The sequence below is a fragment of the Macaca nemestrina genome, chromosome 15 (genome assembly GCF_043159975.1).
Source record: "Macaca nemestrina isolate mMacNem1 chromosome 15, mMacNem.hap1, whole genome shotgun sequence".
Classification (NCBI taxonomy): Eukaryota; Metazoa; Chordata; class Mammalia; order Primates; family Cercopithecidae; genus Macaca; species Macaca nemestrina.
Window position 1 is genome coordinate 84,944,848 of NC_092139.1, and position 19,732 is coordinate 84,964,579.

The window sequence follows — 19,732 nt, forward strand, 5'->3', positions numbered from 1 at the left end:
GGGTTCACGCCATTCTCCTGCCTCAGCCTCCCGAGTAGTTGGGACTACAGGCGCCCGCCACCGCGCCCGGCTAGTTTTTTGTATTTTTTAGTAGAAACGGGGTTTCACCGTGTTAGCCAGGATGGTCTCGATCTCCTGACCTCGTGATCCGCCCATCTTGGCCTCCCAAAGTGCTGGGATTACAGGCTTGAGCCACCGCGCCCAGCCTCAATACAATTTTCAAAAGAAGAAGTGGAAGGGAAAAACCAATCAAACAAGGGGAGTTCCACCCGACTGGAACCCGACCTGAGCATGCATGGGGCCGGGGTGGGGGGTTATAGGAAATGCTTTGCCTTTTAGGGGGATGTAAGAAACAGAAGATTTGGTTCACTGATTCTAAGAACAAAGATGCTGTCAAGCTTATGGCAAATGGAAGTTTTTTGGTTTTTCTTAACGTCAGGGTAACGGGTTTCCATCTGTTGCTAACAGGTGCTACAATTTACCACTTCTCAAAGCACTCATGCGAGCCCTGGACGCCGGCCACCCCTCCCGAGCTCCCGAGCAGTGAGCGGGTCCTGGTCAGAGGACCCCTCCTCCCTGTAGCACTGTGCTGAGTACCCAACACTCGTGGGCACATCTGCTCCATCCTTCCCTCTGAAGCAGCACTTCCTTTGGACGTGTGACCTGGGGTTGGCTGTTTAGTGCCACTCGCTTGACCCGTGGCGGGCAGGCAGTGCCTGTCACCAAATTTCAAACAGCAACAGTACACCACCAGGGAGGGAGGCCTGTCCAGTGCGGTGCGTGAGATGAGCACGGACGGCACTCTCTGGTTTCAAGGGGCCCTCGCACGCACCACCCACATGATCCTCATCCTCACACCGGCCAGGTGTGGCTGCTGGGAGGGGCAAATTCAAATGAGGGTTCTGAGGCTCAAAGGATTTAAGTGTGGCAGAGCCTGGAAAAGAAGCCAAAACTTCTTGCCCACTCTGAACTCAGAGCTTGCCCTCTTTAAGGCCAACACGGGCTCCAGGCAAATCTAACAAATGCTGGCGTCTCAGGCAGCTCAAGGAAGAGCAGTCCCACAGACCCTGATCAGAATGTCACACGCGGAAGGGAAGCCCGATGTCCCTTCCTGCCTCGTCTTCTGAAGAGGCCCTGAGAGGGTAAGTAGAGGCTGTTTTGTCTGTGCCTGGGGAGACAGTGAAGGCAGGACCTGAATCCAGGCCTGGCATTCCTCAGTCGGGGTGCCCCCTACACTACCACCTGTCCCTGAGCGCACCTGAGCACCTCACTCCAAGCCCTGCCTCTCATGGACCCAGGACCCAGTGTGGGGTAGAACGGCCGACAGGGTGGGGGAAAGAGTGGCCAGCCGTAGGGCAGGTCCCCTTCTCTGTACTTGTCCTTCTATATTCCCACGTTCTCTCCGACCAAGACTCTTCACCTTTGCACACTGCATCAAGACACCTGGGCAGCTGGAAAAACAAGCCAGCAGATGAGCCCGCACACTGAGCCTCCATGGTCATCTGACAGGCAGGCAGGGCCTACTCTAGTCCTTCTGGTACTCAAAATCCAAGAGCCATAGCCCTGAGACTGGGGGACAAGAAGCTTGAGTGCCTTGCTCGCAAGGATTGGTGAGGATATGGTCAGAAAGCTCGGAGGTGCAGGGGCTCACACCTGTGATCCCAGCACTTCGGGAGGCCAGGGTGAGAGGACTGCTGGAGTCCAGGAGTTTGAGAGCAGCCTGGGCAATGCAGTGAGACCCTGTCTCTACAAAAGTTAGCTGGGTGTGGTAGCGTGAGTATCTACAGTCCCAGCTACTCAGGAGGCTACGGTGGGAGGACTGATTGAGCCCAGGAGGTCAAGGCTGCAGAGAGCCGTGATTGCACCACTGCACCCCAGCCTGGGTGAGTGAGACCCTCTCTCTTAAAAAAAATAAATAAGTAGGCCGGGCGCGGTGGCTCACGCCTGTAATCCCAGCACTTTGGGAGGCCGAGGCGGGTGGATCACAAGGTCAGGAGATCGAGACCACGGTGAAACCCCGTCTCTACTAAAAATACAAAAAATTAGCCGGGCGCGGTTGTGGGCGCCTGTAGTCCCAGCTACTCGGGAGGCTGAGGCAGGAGAATGGCGTGAACCCGGGAGGCGGAGCTTGCAGTGAGCCGAGATCTGGCCACTGCACTCCAGCCTGGGCGACAGAGCCAGACTCCGTCTCAAAAAAAAAAAAAATAAAAAAAAAAATAAATAAATAAAAAAAAAATAAGTAAGTAAGTAAGTAAGTAATACCCAGAGAGGCCAAGACAAAGGCCCAACTCTGTTCACATCCCAACAACCACCAGTGACAACCTGTGTGGTGGTGGGTGCTGGCTTGACGCTCTGCATTTCCAACTCCATTCTTCAATTCTGCCTGGTTATATTTAACCCCCTGGCTTCTACATGGATGCTGATATCAAAAACAGAAATGTCATACATGAATCATGGCTTGTGGTAAGGCCAATGTGGGCGACTAATCATTTATACCAGAAATGTTTACTGAGCACCCCAAATGCACCAGCCACCAATGCTAACCACGTGGCAGTCAAAGCAGGAAAGAGCTTCTGTCGGGAAGCAGAGGTGTGCACAGCCACAGCAGGCAGGCCAGTTGGTGGCCAGTTCTCCAAGGTTGCGGAACAACTGGCCCTAGGGACCGGCCTCATCTCAGTATCCATCTCTGCCCACTAGACAGGCTCCCAGCTCCCCCTGGTTGGACAAAGGCACCATCACCACAGAGCTGGGGAGGTCCCTAAAGCAGTGTTCAGCAGACCAAACGAGGGCCCACTAGGGAGACTTCTAGAGCCCAGAGGTCCCAGCCTGGAATGTTGCATTTCCCCAGGGAACACGGGTTAGGTTGTGGCGTGTCACCAGACTAATACCATTCACAGAGGTGTAATGAGGAAAATGGGCTTTTTATGAACTGAGCCACCATTTACAACTGTATTTCCACATGAAAATACAGAATTCCAAATAATCAGCTTGCAAGCGCTTTAGAACACCAGCCTTTCAAGCGTTAGAGGCTGGCCCCACACCCTCCCTTCTGATACGCTGTTGTGTGTTTCATGCACACAAACTCCGTAGAGCCCCAAGGTTAGCGTCTTCCCCTTTCAGCCACACTTTTGGAACATCCTGCATAGACAGAGATCATTTTTGGTTTTCAGTTCCTTTTGGTCTCTGAGGATCACACTCCAAGGCGTCGGGAACAGGAAAGCGGCTCACTTATTTCTCAGGCATATTTTGAGGCCCCAATTTCCTTCCTCTCTGGGCAGCCGTGTGCAGCCCTTACTTACCAGGGTGGACTCCCATTTCTCACACTTATTTTGGCGGTAATGCCACTGTACTGACTGCTAAATATAGTACCACTATAAATAATAACAAATATTATGATAAATACAGCGTTGGAGCAATGCCTTTTTATCTAACTGCTGTCACAGACACCAAAGAGCTTTTGTCACCTTTTTCTAGGAAACACCAGGGGAATTACCTGTCACGGCTATGCCCAACTGACTGGATTAAATTTTCAGAAAGCAGCCAGGTGCAGTGGCTCACACCTGTAATCCCAGCATCTGGGATGCCGAGACCGGTGGATCACTTGAGGTCTGGAGTTCAAGACCAGGCTGGCCAGCATGGTGAAACCCCGTCTCTACTAAAAACACAAGATTAGCCAGGTGTGGTGGCGCACGCCTGTAGTCCCAGCTACTCAGGAGGCTGATGCAGAATTGCTTGAACCCGGGAGGTGGGGGTTGCAGTGAGCTGAGATGGCGCCACTGGGTAGGTTCCAGCCTGGGTGACAGAGCCAGACCCTGTCTCAAAAACTTTCAGAAAGCAAAGTGCTCAGGGCTGGAATTCCTTGGCGGCTCAGGTTTATGGAATGGGGCCGCCACAGATTTTCCGCTCTGCCTTGCTCAGGTTATGCAGCCTGGGAAGTGTGAGGGAAGACTGACCAAATGTTTTGCTGACTAAGAAGGCACTCGGCTATTCTGAGTCCCCAACTCAGGAAGCCTATTTGGTGGGCACCACCAGTGCCATGCTCCTGGCCGGGGGCAGCCTTGGCACTGCAAGGCTGAGGTCCAGTCTAAAACCTTGAGTGACGACAAACACCATGGCCCTGACAGGGGTCCCAGCTGGCTGGTGTGCAATACTGGGAGGAAAAGTGAAAGCAAAAAACCAAACAAATGCATGTAAGAATTACAATCACAGACACACACACACATACACACACATATGTACGTTGGGAAACCGCGCAGGTTCCAAAGTTCCTAAGCAAAGCAGAGCCAGGCTGACGGTGGACTGGTCAGGCAAACCAAGAATCTATCAACATGAAACTCAGAGAAGCAGAGAGAACAGGAAGATGGTTGCTCAGAAGGGCAAGGGGCAGGTACCCCTGCACCCCCATCTCACAATAGCAAGAGGCCACGCTCCAGTCCTTCATGTTACATTTCTAAACCTTTCGTGTTCTTTAAATTTTCCTTTGAGATACATAAATCAAGAGATGAGGTCCCCAAAAACTAGAAATTATGTGTGTGTATTTTCAATCGGTTTTAGAAGAAATGTGGTTTTCTTCTAGATTTCCAGTCATCTGTCTGTTCTAGTGCAATAGAGCAGGCTGGGCTGGGCCTGTTCAGGGTCCCAGGGAAGAAGGCAGAAGGGGAGTGGCCACCTGGGGACCCTTCCTCTCTGGCCCACAGGTTGTTTTGAGTCTTTTTAATGATTTCTTTGGAAATCACAAGGTCCAGCTATACGAAGAAGGGAAATTTTCATTCTTTATACTCTGTGGCTGAAAAAAGAGACTTTCAGAGCCTTTAGGTAGTTCACTGAGAGCCACTGAAAAGCCTGGAGTATGACACGCAGAGCACAGGGCAGGGGTAGGAGTCGGCCCCTCTGGGCAGGAGGTGGCATTCCTCACGCTCTGAGAGCTGCCTGGAGCTTTGCTCTGCCCACAGGAGAAATGAGACGGGTGCTATGGCACAGAAATGGGGCTTCGGGGTGGCTTTTTGGGGATGCAGGCACAGAGGGGCAACCAGGTTTCACATGAGGCTCCAGATCTCAAAAGGGTGATTTTCCTTTCAATTAACAAATATTACCAAGTGCTCCAAGAATGAAACAGCAGAAACAGAAAAGAAACCTAATTCTGGCATTGCCGTCATCCTCACGGGTGTGGCGAGAACAGGGCCTGAAGTCCACAAGAGACTCCCTGCAGAGGGGAATGTCCCGTTCTAGCAGCAGCCCCCATGTGGTGAGCAGAACCCAAGAAGGCTTGAATTTACACAGCATAACGGTCTGGGAAAGGGGAAGTGATGGGCTGGCGCGCTCACCTCCAAAGGGTTATGGGTGTCAGTGGTGGGGCGCTGTACTTCACAAGGCACCCTGAGTTTCCTTTTTCTATTTACTTCAATTCCTCCTGGAACTTGTTGGAATTCTAAATCCAAAAAGCTAGTAGCTGGAGTCTGGGGACCCAGAGGAGAAAGCAGCTCACTACCTCTTCTCAAGCAAGGCGGGTAAAGAAAGCAGGAGATGCGGGCCAGGTGCGGTGGCTCACGCCTGTAATCCCAGCACTTTGGGAGGCTGAGGCGGGCGGATCACCTGAAGTCAGGAGTTCGAGACCAGCCTGGCCAACATGGTGAAACCCCATCTCCACTAAAAATACAAAAATTAGCCGGGTGGGGTGGTGGGCGCCTGTAATCCCAGCTACTTGGGAGGCTGAGGCAGGAGAATCGCTTGAACCCGGGAGGCGGAGGTTGCAGTGAGGCCAGATCGTGCCACTGCACGCCAGCCTGGGTGACAGAGCGAGACTCTATCTCAAAAAACAAACACCACCAACAAAAAACAAAAAACAAAGCAGGAGATGCGATGGGTGTGTTGATGGGTGTGTTAATGGCGTCTTGAACTGCGAGGGAAGGGTGGATACAATCCTAAAGAAATGCGTTCTGACAGTCCCTTCCAGGAGATTCTGAATGTAAACAAATCTTTTTTTCTTTTTTTTTTTTTTTTTTTTTTTAAAGAGACAGCGTTTTGCTCTGTTGCCCAGACTGGAGTGCAGTGGTGCAATCACAGGTCACTGCAGCCTCAAACTCTTGGGCTCATGTCATCCTCCCACCTTAGCCTCCCTAGTAGCTGGAACTACAGGCACGCGCCACCATGCCCAGATAATTTTGAAAATTTCTTTATGGAGACGGGGTTTCACCATCTTGCCGAGGCTAGTTTCAAATTCCTGGGCTCAAATGATACACCTGCCTTGGCTTCTCAAATTGCTGGGATAACAGGTGTGAATTTTTTCACACATGGAAATTTGCTTAGCATGGACATGAACACTCCCGAGGTGATGTTAGGAGGAGGCAAGAGGCATTAGACGGGAAAAGGGTCTGTTAACTGGAATGTAAGCACCGGCCCTTCTGCAGCACCAGTGGCTGTTGCGTGTGGAGGTCCGGGAACACACCGGAAGCCCTGGGACACCGATGGAGTCTCCAAGGGTGTGCGTGCGTGGGAGCGCGGGATCGGAGAACATAGGAAGCACAGACAGCAACAGTCTATCTTCCCAGGGAGGCGAGAGCCCCGCCTTGGATGTGGCACTGTCTGATAGGTGGAATCACAGAATTATGACATTGGTTTTTAAATGAATGGGCCAAGAAGTGACCCTCTTAAAAGAATGGGGTCAGGGTAAAACATGAGACAATGATCTTTGCCATTCTTCTGTTTGAAGGCCACCTCTAGGCATGGAGCCTCCACGGGGAGATGAAGTGGGCAGACTGCCACATCAAGCACACAGGGACAGGGAGGAGGAGCCAGAGCCCCCAGCATTCCCCTCGACACAATGGCAGCTGCCCAGGGAAAAGCTGCCCAAAGCTTAGAAATGAGACACAGGGATCAGTCATTCCTCTGAACTAGTACAAATGGCAAGATGCCAAACATACTGCAACCTCTAAGCTAGTGGTTCTCCTGCTCTAGAGGGCATCAGAACCCACTGGAAGGTCTGTGACAGCACATAACCAGGCCTCACCCCAGAGTTTCTGATTCTGCAGGTCTGGGGCAGGACTGTCCCTTTCTAACAAGCCCCTAGGTGATGCTGCTGCTGGTCCAGGGACCACACTGTGAGAACCATGGCCTTGAGCTTTTCCTGTCTTCACTGAAAAGAAGTACAAAGCGAGCCCCAGGACAGAGCAAGGAGGGAGGGATGTTGTTATGGGCACCTGTCAACCTGGCTTTGAGTCTGGTGAATCTGGGCAGAAATCACAAAGAGAAGCCTTTCCCTGGCACTCGGCTCTTCGGGGAGAAATGAGAGCACACCCCAGTGGAAATGGTCAGGCTGAGATCTTGGCGTGTTTTCTTCTCTGCGTAAGGGTGGCAGGCAGTGAGCTCCCTAGCAGATATGACTCCTACAAGCAATGAGGGATGAGATTCAGGGCAAAAGCTGTGTTGGAGTGTGTGTATTCAGGGGACCAGGATGCAGACGCAAGGCTGGCCTCGGAGTGGGGTGGGCAAAGTTTTATCATAAAAAATGAAAACGACCCCAGGCAGCAAAAGCAAGCTCAGATCTTCCTCTAGAGCACATGTGGGCAGCGGGGAGATCAGCACGCTGCTGTTTTGAGCTGGAAAAGGGTCTGTGCTTTTGCCATTTGGTTACTGGGTTGATTTCTCCTTGTTTTTGTGAGCAGGGGCTGGGAAGCGCGGGTGGAGAAAGGGTGTCAGCGGGGTTAGTGTCAGCGCGGATGCTGCCATACATACCACCCAGATGCAAGTCGATGAGGTCACTGTAATAAGACTCTCCCCAATAGTCTACAACAAGGAATCGGTGAAGAGAGAGTTATTCCATCAGGTAACCCTCCTGTCCCCCCACACCCGAAGCAATCAATGATACGGAGTGTAGGAAACGCAGACACAGCGAGGCAGCAGAGGAACGGCTGGAAAGCATGCGTGCCTAAGCGCATCACACACTGCATGTCCACACATGCCGTATCTGCATACTGCGTGGCTGTGGGAGGAGGGCAGTAAGTCAAACCCACCGCGGGGAGTCAACAGTCACTATCAACACATCCCACGCATGCCAGGGAACATCCAGGACAGAGGCTTTGGCTTTGCTGGGAACTCCCGCCCCTGGGACTCAACCTTCTCTAACTAAGGGTTAATAGTGCGGGGCTGCCTGCTTGTCAGTTGTGATACTGGAAGCCCCAGCCTCAGGAAGCTGCAGGCAGGAGGCAAACGTCCTACAGAAGCTCTGCAATCCTTAGGTTTCACACAGTCGGTGCTCTCCCAGGAATTCCCACGACCCCACTGCTGACTCTATCAAACGCCTTGCACACCCACTTTTGCTGAATGGGTTTGAGAGGAAGGGGATCCTGTTTCGAGGCTTAGGCCTCCAAATTCAGTTGGCCTTCTTAAAAACAGGAAACGAGCAGAGATTGATGCAGAGTTCTTCCCCCAGGCACTTGCCCCAAGGCTCCTGGAGGTCTGCCGGCCCAGGGCACTCCTAGCCTGGTAGTTTCGCAGCTGTCTGGTCAAGAGCGCTATGTAATTTCCATGCCTGAGATGCAGACTGGGCGCTGCCAAGAGGCTGGGCTTGAGCGGGCGGTCCTCATCTCCCCAGAATCATAAACACACACAGAGCACAGCTCTTGGCCGCCATGGTGTTGCCTTTTCTCCAAACCCCACATTCTGAATGCAGATCCTCACAGTCTCCAGTCCCACCTGAGGGCCTCCCCTTGAGAGTGACACAGCAGACAGTAGTAGAATGCGGTCCTGCCCCAGCTTTTCAACGCATGCTCAAGGCTGAGCCGATGGTTTTGTAACAAAAAGCTTTCCCAGGTGCCCCAGGACTGGAAATTACCTAAGTCATGGCCTGGCCCTAGGATCAAAGGCGCTGAAGCTAAGCCTTGTGGCCTGGCCATACGTTGTCATACCTTAGACAAACGGAGAACGGGATGGCAGGTCCACGCCAGAGCCCTTCTCTGGAAAGGCAGCTTGGCTAACAAAGTCTGACGCCCTCAGACGGCGATGGAAGCTGGAGACCACCGAGTGAGATGGTAGCAGGTTCCAGCCAGTTTACTACAGTCCCCAGGGAAGGGTGGACTGCCATGATGAGAAGACTCCAGATTATTATCATGCCCAGCTGCCACTGCCTTTTTCAGGGCTCAGCCAGGTGCCAAGAGACTAAGGAGAGGAATGGGACGCAGAAGCAGGAGAGAGCGCAGCAGTAGCACGCACACTTGGGCTTCCCAGACGGCACTGGCCAAGGAGGAGCAGGGCCACGGGGAACTGTGACGTGAGACCAGCCTTGGAAGGGATGTATTCAATTCACGTAAGAGAAGGAACATGATATATTTGTAAATTCTTATACTCTTATGGTAGGAACCATAATTCCCGAAAATTCCTGAGACTTTCTCAAATGCATCACAAGGAAATATCCCAACAGACCTACTAAGGCCCATCTTGAAAAACAGAACAGAAACATCTTTGGATAGAGATATTTGCTGAAGATAAAGGAAGGAGTTTGGACTAGGACAGTGGTTTTCAAGCTTCTGTGGAACCCTAAAGATTCTTCCAAAGGCATTCCAAGGGGTCTCCCAAATACCTGATGCACAAACACTTGTAGCTCTTTTAAGAGACCTTATTAAAATAAGACACACTACCTTCAAATATTTTTGTTTTTGAGACAGAGTTTCGCTCTTGTTGCCCAGGTTGGAATACAATGGCGCGATCTCAGCTCACCGCAACCTCTGCCTCCCGTGTTCAAGCAATTCCCCTGCCTCAGCCTCCCGAGTAGCTGGGATTACAGGCATGTAATCCTACCACGCCCAGTTAATTTTTTTGTAGTTTTAGTAGAGATGGGGTTTCTCCATGCTGGTCAGGCTGGTCTCAAACTCCCGGCCTCTGGTGATCCGCCCGCCTCGGCCTCCCAAAGTGCTGGGATTACAGGCGTGAGCCACTGCCCGGCCCAAATGTTTTATATGCCAACTTTTCACCCACTGGAGACCATCAACCCAATAATCTGTGCTGCCAGGTGAGCTTGAGTTTGTGGTACCCTCAGGATCAAGTTTCCGCCTCTCTCTGTGTGTCAGTGACTGAACTCCTTGGGAATGTGTTAGTGAAGAGGACATTTAATTCATTATTTAAATTCTGGCCTGCAGCATCGTGCTCACCTGCCATCGTTCAGGGTCTGTCCAGGAGAGCTACAGCTCAGTGACAGCATGCACGCCTGTCAGCGAGTCCCTTCATTTAGGTGGGTAACACGTTTTGCTGTGGTATTCCAGCGTAGCTGGGTTTTTGTTTACTGTTTGGGAGCCTCTTGTTTGTCATGAGGAATAGGAACTGCTGTTAGATATGCTACGATCCAACTGTGAAAAAAAAAGCTCTTGCCTCATTTTAAACGTCTAGTATCTACATCATTTAAACTGCGAATATCCTGAGATTTCTAAGTAAGCTGTTAAAAAATCCAAAAACCCAACAAACACAAAAGCCCTGTTTTCACTTAAAGCAACTACAGTTCTTGTGTGTACTGGCTGGATGCTGGGACTCAGTCATGTCCACAACTCTCTGCTATAACCTGTATTTTCAAATCTATGTTAATTATCAGCATTTTAGAGTGCTTCTTTTTGACTTTAAACTTGAACTTATAATCTTGTAAAAAGGGTTCTGCTGCTAAAAAAACAAGCTTGAAAACCACTGACTTAGATGGCATTCGGGTTGTATATGTTTGAGGAGATGTATCTAACAACTAGAAGAAAGAATTCTGGCAAAATCCTACGCCAATCTTCAACAGCATGTTATTTTCCGGCCCTTTGGCAGAAGCTTGAATAACAGGGCCTGTGACGGAGGCACTGAAGCATGGTTTTACACTCAGACTTCTCGGAGGCCACGGGCACTCAAGTGCTTTACGGAAACCACCAACCTCGATGGCACCACCACCTCCACCTTGTGAGTAAGGAGGGCAGAGTGCTGTCTTCTTCCTGAAGGGCTTAAACCACGAACTGTGGGTGCACACACTGCTGAGTTATTCTGCCTGTGTGTTGAGATCTATCCATCCTGGTAGAAGTAATTTGCGGAGAAGGGCAAGAAGGAATGAAGACGGGCCTAGGCTCTCTCCTGATATCTTCTGCAAGAAGAGAAACAGCACGAGGGCAGGGCCCCGCAGGCCCGGACGCAGTCGGGCACAGGTGGGCTGGGGCCAACTCCATCTGGGCTCAGGCTTAACTGAGGAGGGCAGGGGGGAGGGGTACCGCAGGTTCGCCGGGAAACCTCGGACCCTCTCAGGTGAACCCAAATCGCCTTGCTGTGCTTGTCTCACAGTAACACAGCCCAGTCGTCTTGGCCTATCGGACGCTAAGTGCTTCAAGCTTTTGCATTTCCTTTGGTAGCCCAGGCTTCATGCATTAACAGCATCAGGTGAGCCCAAACCAAAAACATCCGCATCCTCACCTTTCTCCCCATCCCCTCTCTTTGCCTGAAGGTCATCACTGAGGAGACTGATAAGCTGCAATTTCCAGGCCTTAAAGGGCCCGGCAAAGGAGACCTACTTCCATTCTCGACTCCCTCACTCCCCACCGCACAAACTTCAGTCCTACAGGTCATAGGAATTCATCTTGACACCAGGCACTTCCCAGGAACCCATGGGTCAGTCTTTGAGCAAGATCAGATGGCAGCAGCTGGCCCTGCTCCTGGCCGCCTCCTCCCAGTTCTTCCGTTTCACAGACAGCCTGCCTGTCCGCAGAGGCACCCTGCTCCCCTCTGCCACACTAGAGTGAGGAAGTCAGAGGACACTCCTTTTCTTCATCCCCAGCTCACGATTTGAACGCTGAACCTGCAGGCTATAAAGAGATGGCAGTTTCCCCATCCAGAGACTAGACGAAGATTTGTGGATGCTTGAGAAGGCAGAGTGGCCACTGCACTCCCCGGGCTGGCCCTACAGCTTCAAGGTCCCGAACCAACAGGACTTCCTGGGCCGTTGGGCCAGAGACGCCTCAGATACTCCCTTGCATTCTCTGTGCGCAACTATGCTGAGTGCAGCCCCGCGGGTTCCCTGAGTGGAAGGGCAGGAATGAGCGCAACACACTCTCCAGTGCTTCCCTGGCAGTCACAAGCACAGGGCCCTGCCAGTCACTCCCCGGAGTCTGCTCCACGTCGGCTAGTCACATGTCCTGAGCCTCTCCAGCCCTACCCTGAGTGGCCGGCCTTCAGCAGACACAGGGCCCGGGTGCCCTCTGGAAATCTGCGTGTGCCGAGGGTGGCCACATGCTCCCCCACCACCGGTGCCTAGGGCTCTGTGGGCAGGAGGGTCCCAGGGAACTAACGATAGGAGGGAGCCTGTGAGGTGCAGGCTGGGGACCTGCTCAGTGCAGTTCTGTGATGGTTCCTTGCGATTCAATCTCTCTCACTCTCAGTTATTCCCTCCTAGAGTAAATGGAGGGGTGGGAAGGAGTGGGAAGAGCCAGCGCTCGCCATCAACATGCTGGGGACTGAGTTTCGCTCTGCGGGAAATGGGAAACGGCAGCCCAGAGGGGCTGCGGAGCAGGATGGGCCTGGGGCTGTCTCAGATGGGTATTTTCTTTTGCTTAACAGGAAGCCCCAGATCTCAGTGATGAAGGGCCCCAGAAAATCCTGCTGGAAAAGCAGCTGAATTCCAGGTGAGGTGAAGTAGAACTAGCCTACCACGGCGGGAGGGAGGGTTTCCTACAGGAGCAGAGCTTAGGAGGGAGCCCGGCAGTACCTGCTTCGCCCCGGAGCGCCTTCTCCACAGCCACGCCCCTTTCCTCCAGCCGCCGCTGCCTCTCCTCCACCTGCTGCAGCTGCCGCTGGATGATCTACGGCAGACAGCACAGCCTGAGCACCCGGCTCTCCAGCCTGGCTTCAGGAGGACACACAACTCCACACCCACATGAGGGGAAACAAATGAGTTGCCGCTCTGGAAAGGGCTGTAATCTGTGGGCGGTGCGCTCAGGGTGTGGTGTGGAGACCACCTGCACCAGAACCACCCAGCTTGTGCAGACGCTAGGCTCCGGGCCTTGCTAGTCAGCACCAAAGCGTATGGACATGGCTCAAGTAGTCGTGACCACCCTCCCAGGAGTGTTGCAGAGACATGAAGTGGATGTAAACTGTAGCAGGAGGGGCCTGAGTACCAGAACCTCAGACTGTTCTCATGGCAAGAATGCTAGAGTGCTGGAGGGGTTCCTGAAGAGTGCAGTGGAAATCCCATCTTTACGAGAAAAATTTAAAAGAGAAGGCTGGGTGCGGTGGCTCATGCCTGTAATCCCAACACTTTGGGAGGCTGAGGCGGGTGGATCACGAGGTCAAGAGATTGAGACCATCCTGGCCAACATGGTGAAACCCGTCTCTACTAAAAATACAAAAATTAGCTGGACGTGGTGGCGGGCGCCTGTAGTCTCAGCTACTCGGGAGGCTGAGGCAGGAGAACTGCTTGAACCAGGGAGGCGGAGGTTGCAGTGAGCTCAGCACCACTGCACTCTAGCCTGGCCATGGAGTGAGACTCCGCCTCAAAACAAAAAAAAAAAAGAGAAATCTACAATGGTCTATATTCAGGGTCTGTGCAGCTTGAACACAAGCTGGAGAACGGGAGGAGAGCTCTGACCTCTTCCCACAAAAATTACGGGCCTATCAGAGGCTGAGGGGCCACAAAGGGATCCTGGTGACAGTCCTCACAATTGAACAAGGTGATTTACAATGATTGTTCCACAACGAAGGATTTGGGAAACTCAATGCAGGGCTCTTCCTTTTTTTTTTTTTTTTGAGATGGAGTCTCGCTCTGTCGCCCAGGCTGGAGTGCAATGGCACGATCTTGGCTCACTGCAAGCTCTGCCTCCCAGGTTCATGCCTTTCTCCTGCCTCAGCCTCCCAAGTAGCTGGGACTACAGGGGCTCGTCACCATGCCTGGCTAATTTTTTGTATTTTTAGTAGAGATGGGGTTTCACCGTGTTTGCCAGGATGGTCTCGATCTCCTGACCTCATGATCCACCCGCCTTGGCCTCCCAACGTGCTGGGATTATAGGCGTGAGCCACCGCGCCCAGCCAATTTTTGTTTTTTTAGTAGAGACGGGGTTTTGCCATGTTGGCCAGGCTGGTCTCGAACTCCTGACCTCAAGTGATCTGCCTGCCCCAGCCCCCCAAAGTGCTGGGATTACAGGCGTTGAGCCACCGCACCCGGCCCGCTCTTCCCTTTTGACTGACAGCTCCACCAAGGCAGGGCCTCTGTGGCTGCACCAGCCAAAGGTGATCTGGATGGCAGGGAGGCCTGTCTGCCTCTGCTCTGCTCTGCACTGGCTTGTGCGGCAGGGAGCAGCTGGGTGGAGAGGAAGATGCTGCCCAACCCTCCTGCGCATGTGCCCTGGTCCCATCCTCCATGGTTTTACCTGGGCTCGATGCAGCCGCTTAAGCTCCTCCTGCTTGGCCTGTCTCCGAGCTGCCTTTTGCACGCGCCGGGTCAGCTTGGCATTCAGTTCCTCCTCTGTGTAGGTTCTTGGCTGGAGAGAACAAGAGAAATTTCCTCAGTCAGGTGCACGGAGGCCTAGGACAGGGGTGGGCGGCAGGCCAGCGGGGGCCTGGAGAGGTCTGTCCCCCATGTTGGAGTTGGTGCCCAGGCAGACAGGACAAGCTGTCCTCTGTAGAGTGCTAGCAGGACGGGGGTGCTGACAGGCAGAGGGCATGAGGTCTGCAGAGTCCCCAGCCTGCAGCAGCCCTCAGTGCCACGGGCACACCTAAGATCCACAGAGTGAGACACTTGCCCACCTCTGTACAGGGACAGGAGGCTGAGTGGGGACCGACTGTTAGGCAGTTAAAACAATAAAGGGACACACACTGCTTTATCACTGAGATCACCTGCTTCCCCAATAAAGATGTCTGGTCTTTAAAACTTTGTGGGAGTAAAAACATTGGTAGGCTGTTTCACCAAGCCTCCTGCTTCTAGGAGGCTTACAAGGGAAGGAAAGAGAGAAATCAGGATCCTTTTATTTTCTTGTTTGGTATCAAGGGCCACTTCCTTCAGAAGAGCAGTATCCATGAGAGTCTTCCAAGAAATGACACTCAAGTAGAGAGAACAGGGATGCTTCTCTTTTAAGTCAAGTACAGTCTGAAGAAAGAATTGTGGAGGTGCACCTGGACCGACTCTGGGGTCTGCAGAGGCAGCCGTTGGCCACTGGGAAGAAGAGAGGTTGTGGCCTGGCCAGGGCTGTTGCACCCAGTGCCATCAAGAACAGAGGAGGTAATGGGTCAATCCAGTGCAAGTCCATGGACTGGATGGCCACAGCCCCCTGCCTACGTGGGTGCCAAGGGCTCAAGGGAGCATCAAATGCTTTGAACAAACCGTGGGCAACCAGAGGGGCAAAGGTTAGGGATTTGCCTTTATTCATAAGACTCTCTTTATTGCCTCTAAGAAAATGAAACAAGGAGACTATATAAAAGATTTTTTTGAGAGAGGGTCTCATGGTCACCCAGGCTGGGGTGCACTGACGCAATCATAGCTCACTGCAGCTTCAAACTCTTGGACTCCAGTGATCCTCCTGCCTCAGCCTCCCAAGTAGTCAGGACTGTAGGCGTGTGCCACCTCGCCCAGATGGGTTTAAAATTTTTTTTTGTAGAGACAGGATCTTGTTATATTGCCCAAGCTGGTCTTAAACTCCTGGGCTTAAGTGATTCTCCCAAATTGCTGGCATTACAGGTGTGAGCCACCACACCTGGCCAACAAGAAAACTTTTATAGACTTCAAAGATGACAAATGTGACTTGGGGTCTATACTCATAATCTTCACTCGAAGAGCTCAAACGACAGAGGGTCCCCCGAACAGGCAGTCCCGAAGGGTCATGAGTGGCGTTTCAGCACTGCACCTTGCTGATCAGAGCTGAGGGCTGCTGAACTGCCCCTCTCTGGGGTGCCCAGCCACATAGGAGCAGCTCGGTCCCGACCCGAGGAACCTGGAGCAAAATGACCACATGCACTCCAGCCGGTGAGGAGCAGGTGTCTCATCCTCCTTCCCGCTCATGACGCGCCTAACGGAAGTACTGCTGCCAGTGTGTGCCACTGCCCCATGCACGCACAAACAGAGTTAGTGAGGATGTGGCTGGAGGGCCGGGGCCGGCGACAGGTGGTTAATCACAGACATGCATGCAACAGTGACCAGCTGACGGGAATGAGACACTACCTTTGATGCATGTGATCTCCTGAATGCCAAGGCGTGTGGTACATAAATCGACTTTTAAGGGGATGGCATCAGAAAACAAAACAGAATAGTAATAATAATAATGATTAACAAATTAAAAATTAAGAACACAGAAATGGAGCAAAATAAGTTAGAAGTTTAAAACAAACACACAAGACTTAAAACACGTGATTATTTTTCACAAAGTCACACAGGACTGCCTAAGTAGGAATCTGGGTGTGAAGGTCTTAGTGGCGGCATCTGAGTGGACCCGGTTTTGAAAACAGCCGGGGTTCACTCTTTTATTGGGAAGAAACAGCTTCTTCCTCACCTCCCCCAAAACTCGCCTCATCCCAATGTCCCTTGTGTAAAGTCAAAGCCGTTAAAATATGTGATTCTAGATGCTTTTCTCCTCGAGTGACCATGTGCTTGTGGAAATTCAGTCCACTTTTCCCTGCTGAATGCTCCGGGGAAGCGGAATGGAGGGGAGGGAGGAAAGGGGGTCCTGCTCTCAGAGACAGACAGACGTAGCAAAACTGGGAAGGAAGCCGACCATCTCCCCGATAGGCTCTCCGCTGGCAGTGTTCCTGTGTGCCACCCAGCTGCCATTTCTTGACTGTGCCCAGTAAAGGGAAGTGAACTAGCATCAGTAGCTGCTCTTCACCCAAAGCACGTCAGGCAGCAGCAGGAGCCTCTTCTCGTTCTATTACACCTTGCGCAGAGCCGCTCTGAGGGCCAAGGTGAGTCCCATCTGCTCTTCTGGTCTCACCAGCCATATTAAACGGCTGAAAGGCACTAAGGAAACCAGGGTGTGTGGTGGCACACAAGACAGGGAAGTCCTGAGAGCTCCAGGCCTGCTGCAACCCCGGCCATGCTCCCTGCTGCTCCGTCCATCCCATCTATGGGGCGGCCTTGTGCGGAGCTGTGCGTCCCAAGAATAAATTTGCCTCCTTTGACTTTGAGCACCTGTGTCCCGCCTGCCTCAGGTGGACCCACCTCTCTCACAAATCAGAGCAAAAGAATGTTGTTATGAGAACAAGCTGGTTCAGAAAAAAAGAGAGACAGATGACTTCCCAAAGCGGCTTGCAAAAAGCCCACAGGAACTACACACCGCACCCTAAGGAACAGCACTAACAGCTTTGCCTGTGGCTGATGTCAACAGTAATGGGAGGCAGTGGCTGCCTTCCCACAATCCACCCATTTTCCGGGTTGGGAGGGGCGAAGTCACCACCCGTCCTTGTGTGCCTGTGGTGGCCAGCCACAGGCGCTGGAGTTCTGCTGTGAAACTGGATGCGGTGTGGCAGGGTGCCCAGGCCACACTCTGGTGGGCTGCCGGGCTCAAGAGGCAGCTGCGTTGCTTGTATTTAAAGTCAAATGGAAGCAAAGAAAAGAGGTAAACACAAGTTCTCTCTTGTAGGTTGGGCTACAGGTGATTTTTTAAAAGTCTGAATTATCCTAAATTTTCTATAATAAACATTTTAAATAAAAATATAAGTTATTTTGACCGGTTTAAAAATTTCTAACAAAACAAAACCCAGGCTCTTGTTTCACAGACGCTGTGAGACAGGAGGAGGCGCCTGTGCCGTTGGAGTGGCCCTGGGATCCCGGCCTGGCAGATGCGGCTTCCTCCTTCCGAGGCAGGTCAAACCCCATCCTCGCTTTAGAGCCCCTGCTCCCCACACTCATTTGGAAAAATTTAAACCCACAAGAAAGTTGAAAGAGGAAGACAATGAACACCCACAAGCCTCTCAGCTGTATCTGCCAGAGGTTACCATTTTGCCACATGCTTCATCTGTCATCTTTTATATGACCTTTTGTAATGAATCATTGGTAGATATCATGATCGTTCGTCCGTAAACATTTTAGATGTACTTCCTAAGAACTCAGACGTTTTCCTATATAACTTTCCTACATAAAAGTACATTAACAGTGCCTTTATCACTTGCAAGGAACTTAACAATCTGATGATATTACACATTTATACTACCATCCAGTCCTCTATTAAATTTAATTGTTTCCAAAATGTCCTTTATGGCTGTTTTTGTTCAGTTTGCTTTCCACTTTAGCATCCATGTCTTGAAAAGGCACAGCACCCAGCTCTCACTCAGGCTGACTCCACACCATGTGGGAGTCAGGTCAGCTGCCTGTGGCTTGGCCTTCTCCCATGTCATCTGTCTCCTAGGTTGGCCATCCCCTAGGTCATCCATCCCCTAGCTCAACTGTCCCCTAGGTCATTCATTCCCTAGCTTGACTGTCCCCTAAGTCATCCATCCCCTAGCTCAATGGTCCCCTAGGTCATCCATCCTCTAGCTCGACTGTCCCCTAGGTCATCCATCCCCTAGCTTGACGGTCCCCTAGGTCATCCATCCCCTAGCTCAATGGTCCCCTAGGTCATCCATCCTCTAGCTCGATGGTCCCCTAGGTCATCCATCCCCTAGCTCGATGGTCCCCTAGGTCATCCATCCCCTAGCTCGATGGTCCCCTAGGTCATCCATCCTCTAGCTCGATGGTCCCCTAGGTCATCCATCCCCTAGCTCGATGGTCCCCTAGGTCATCCATCCCCTAGCTTGACGGTCCCCTAGGTCATGCATCCCCTAGCTTGACTGCCCCCTAGGTCATCCATCCCCTAGCAAGAACATCTCTTCGGTCCTCAGCCGTACCCTAGGTTGGCCATCCTCTAGGTCATCCATCCCCTAGCTCAACTGTCCCCTAGGTCATCCAACCCCTAGCTCGACTGTCCCCTAGGTCATCCATCCCCTAACTCGACAGCCCCTAGGTCATCCATCCCCTAACTTGACTGTCCCCTAGGTCATCCAAGCCCTAGCTCGACTGTCTCCTCGGTCCTCAGCAGTCCCCTAGGTTGGCTGTCCTCTAGGTCATCCATCCCCTAGCTCGACTGTCCTCTAGGTCATCCATCCCCTAGCTCGACCACCTCCTTGGTCCTCAGCCATCCCCCAGGTTGCCCGTCCTCTAGGTCATCCATCCCCTAGCTCGACCATCTCCTCGGTCCTCAGCCATCCCCCAGGTTGGCCGCCCTCTAGGTCATCCATCCCCTAGCTCGACAGTCCCCTAGGTCATCCATCCCCTAGCTTGACTGTCCCCTAGGTCATCCATCCCCTAGCTTGACTGTCTCCTTGGTTCTCATCCATCCTCTAGGTTGGCCATCCTCTAGGTCATCCATGCCCTAGCTCAACTGTCCCCTAGGTCATCCATCCCCTAGCTCAACGGTCCCCTAGGTCATCCATCCCCTAGCTTGACTGTCCCCTCGGTCATCCATCCCCTAGCTCAACGGTCCCCTAGGTCATCCATCCCCTAACTTGACTGTCCTCTAGGTCATCCATCCCCTAGCTCGACTGTCTCCTTGGTCCTCAGCTGTCCCCTAGGTTGGCCGTCCTCTAGGTCGGCCATCCACTAGCCTGTCTGTCCCCCAGGCTTTACTTTGACTTTAGTATTCCCTATGTGACCTCTAGCAAATGACTTTGCCTCTGTGGGTGCCCCTGGAGCATGAGGCCTTAGAGGCCACCCTCTGGCTCTAGGGTTCCATGACTGGTGTCCATGGCTTGTTCCTGGGGTCCTGTTCCTGTTCCT

General features: G+C 52.3%; 1 protein-coding gene across 17 annotated transcripts in view; it reads right to left on the bottom strand.

Annotated features, from left to right (window-relative positions):
• LOC105480748 (microtubule associated monooxygenase, calponin and LIM domain containing 3) overlaps positions 1-19,732 on the bottom strand; it is a 232,628-nt gene that overhangs the window by 8,201 nt on the left and 204,695 nt on the right. For 12 of the 17 annotated variants that reach the window (XM_011739905.3, XM_071079991.1, XM_011739913.3 and 9 more), the window contains 3 exons: positions 16,148-16,198; positions 14,364-14,474; positions 12,707-12,800 (listed from right to left, as the gene is read on the bottom strand). In XM_011739905.3, coding sequence (XP_011738207.2) covers positions 12,707-12,800; positions 14,364-14,474; positions 16,148-16,198 — 256 coding nt within the window. Of the gene's footprint in view, positions 1-7,731; positions 7,783-12,706; positions 12,801-14,363; positions 14,475-16,147; positions 16,199-19,732 lie in introns of all 17 variants that reach the window. The other 5 variants (XM_011739919.2, XM_011739911.3, XM_011739914.3 and 2 more) reach the window with 2 other exon arrangements.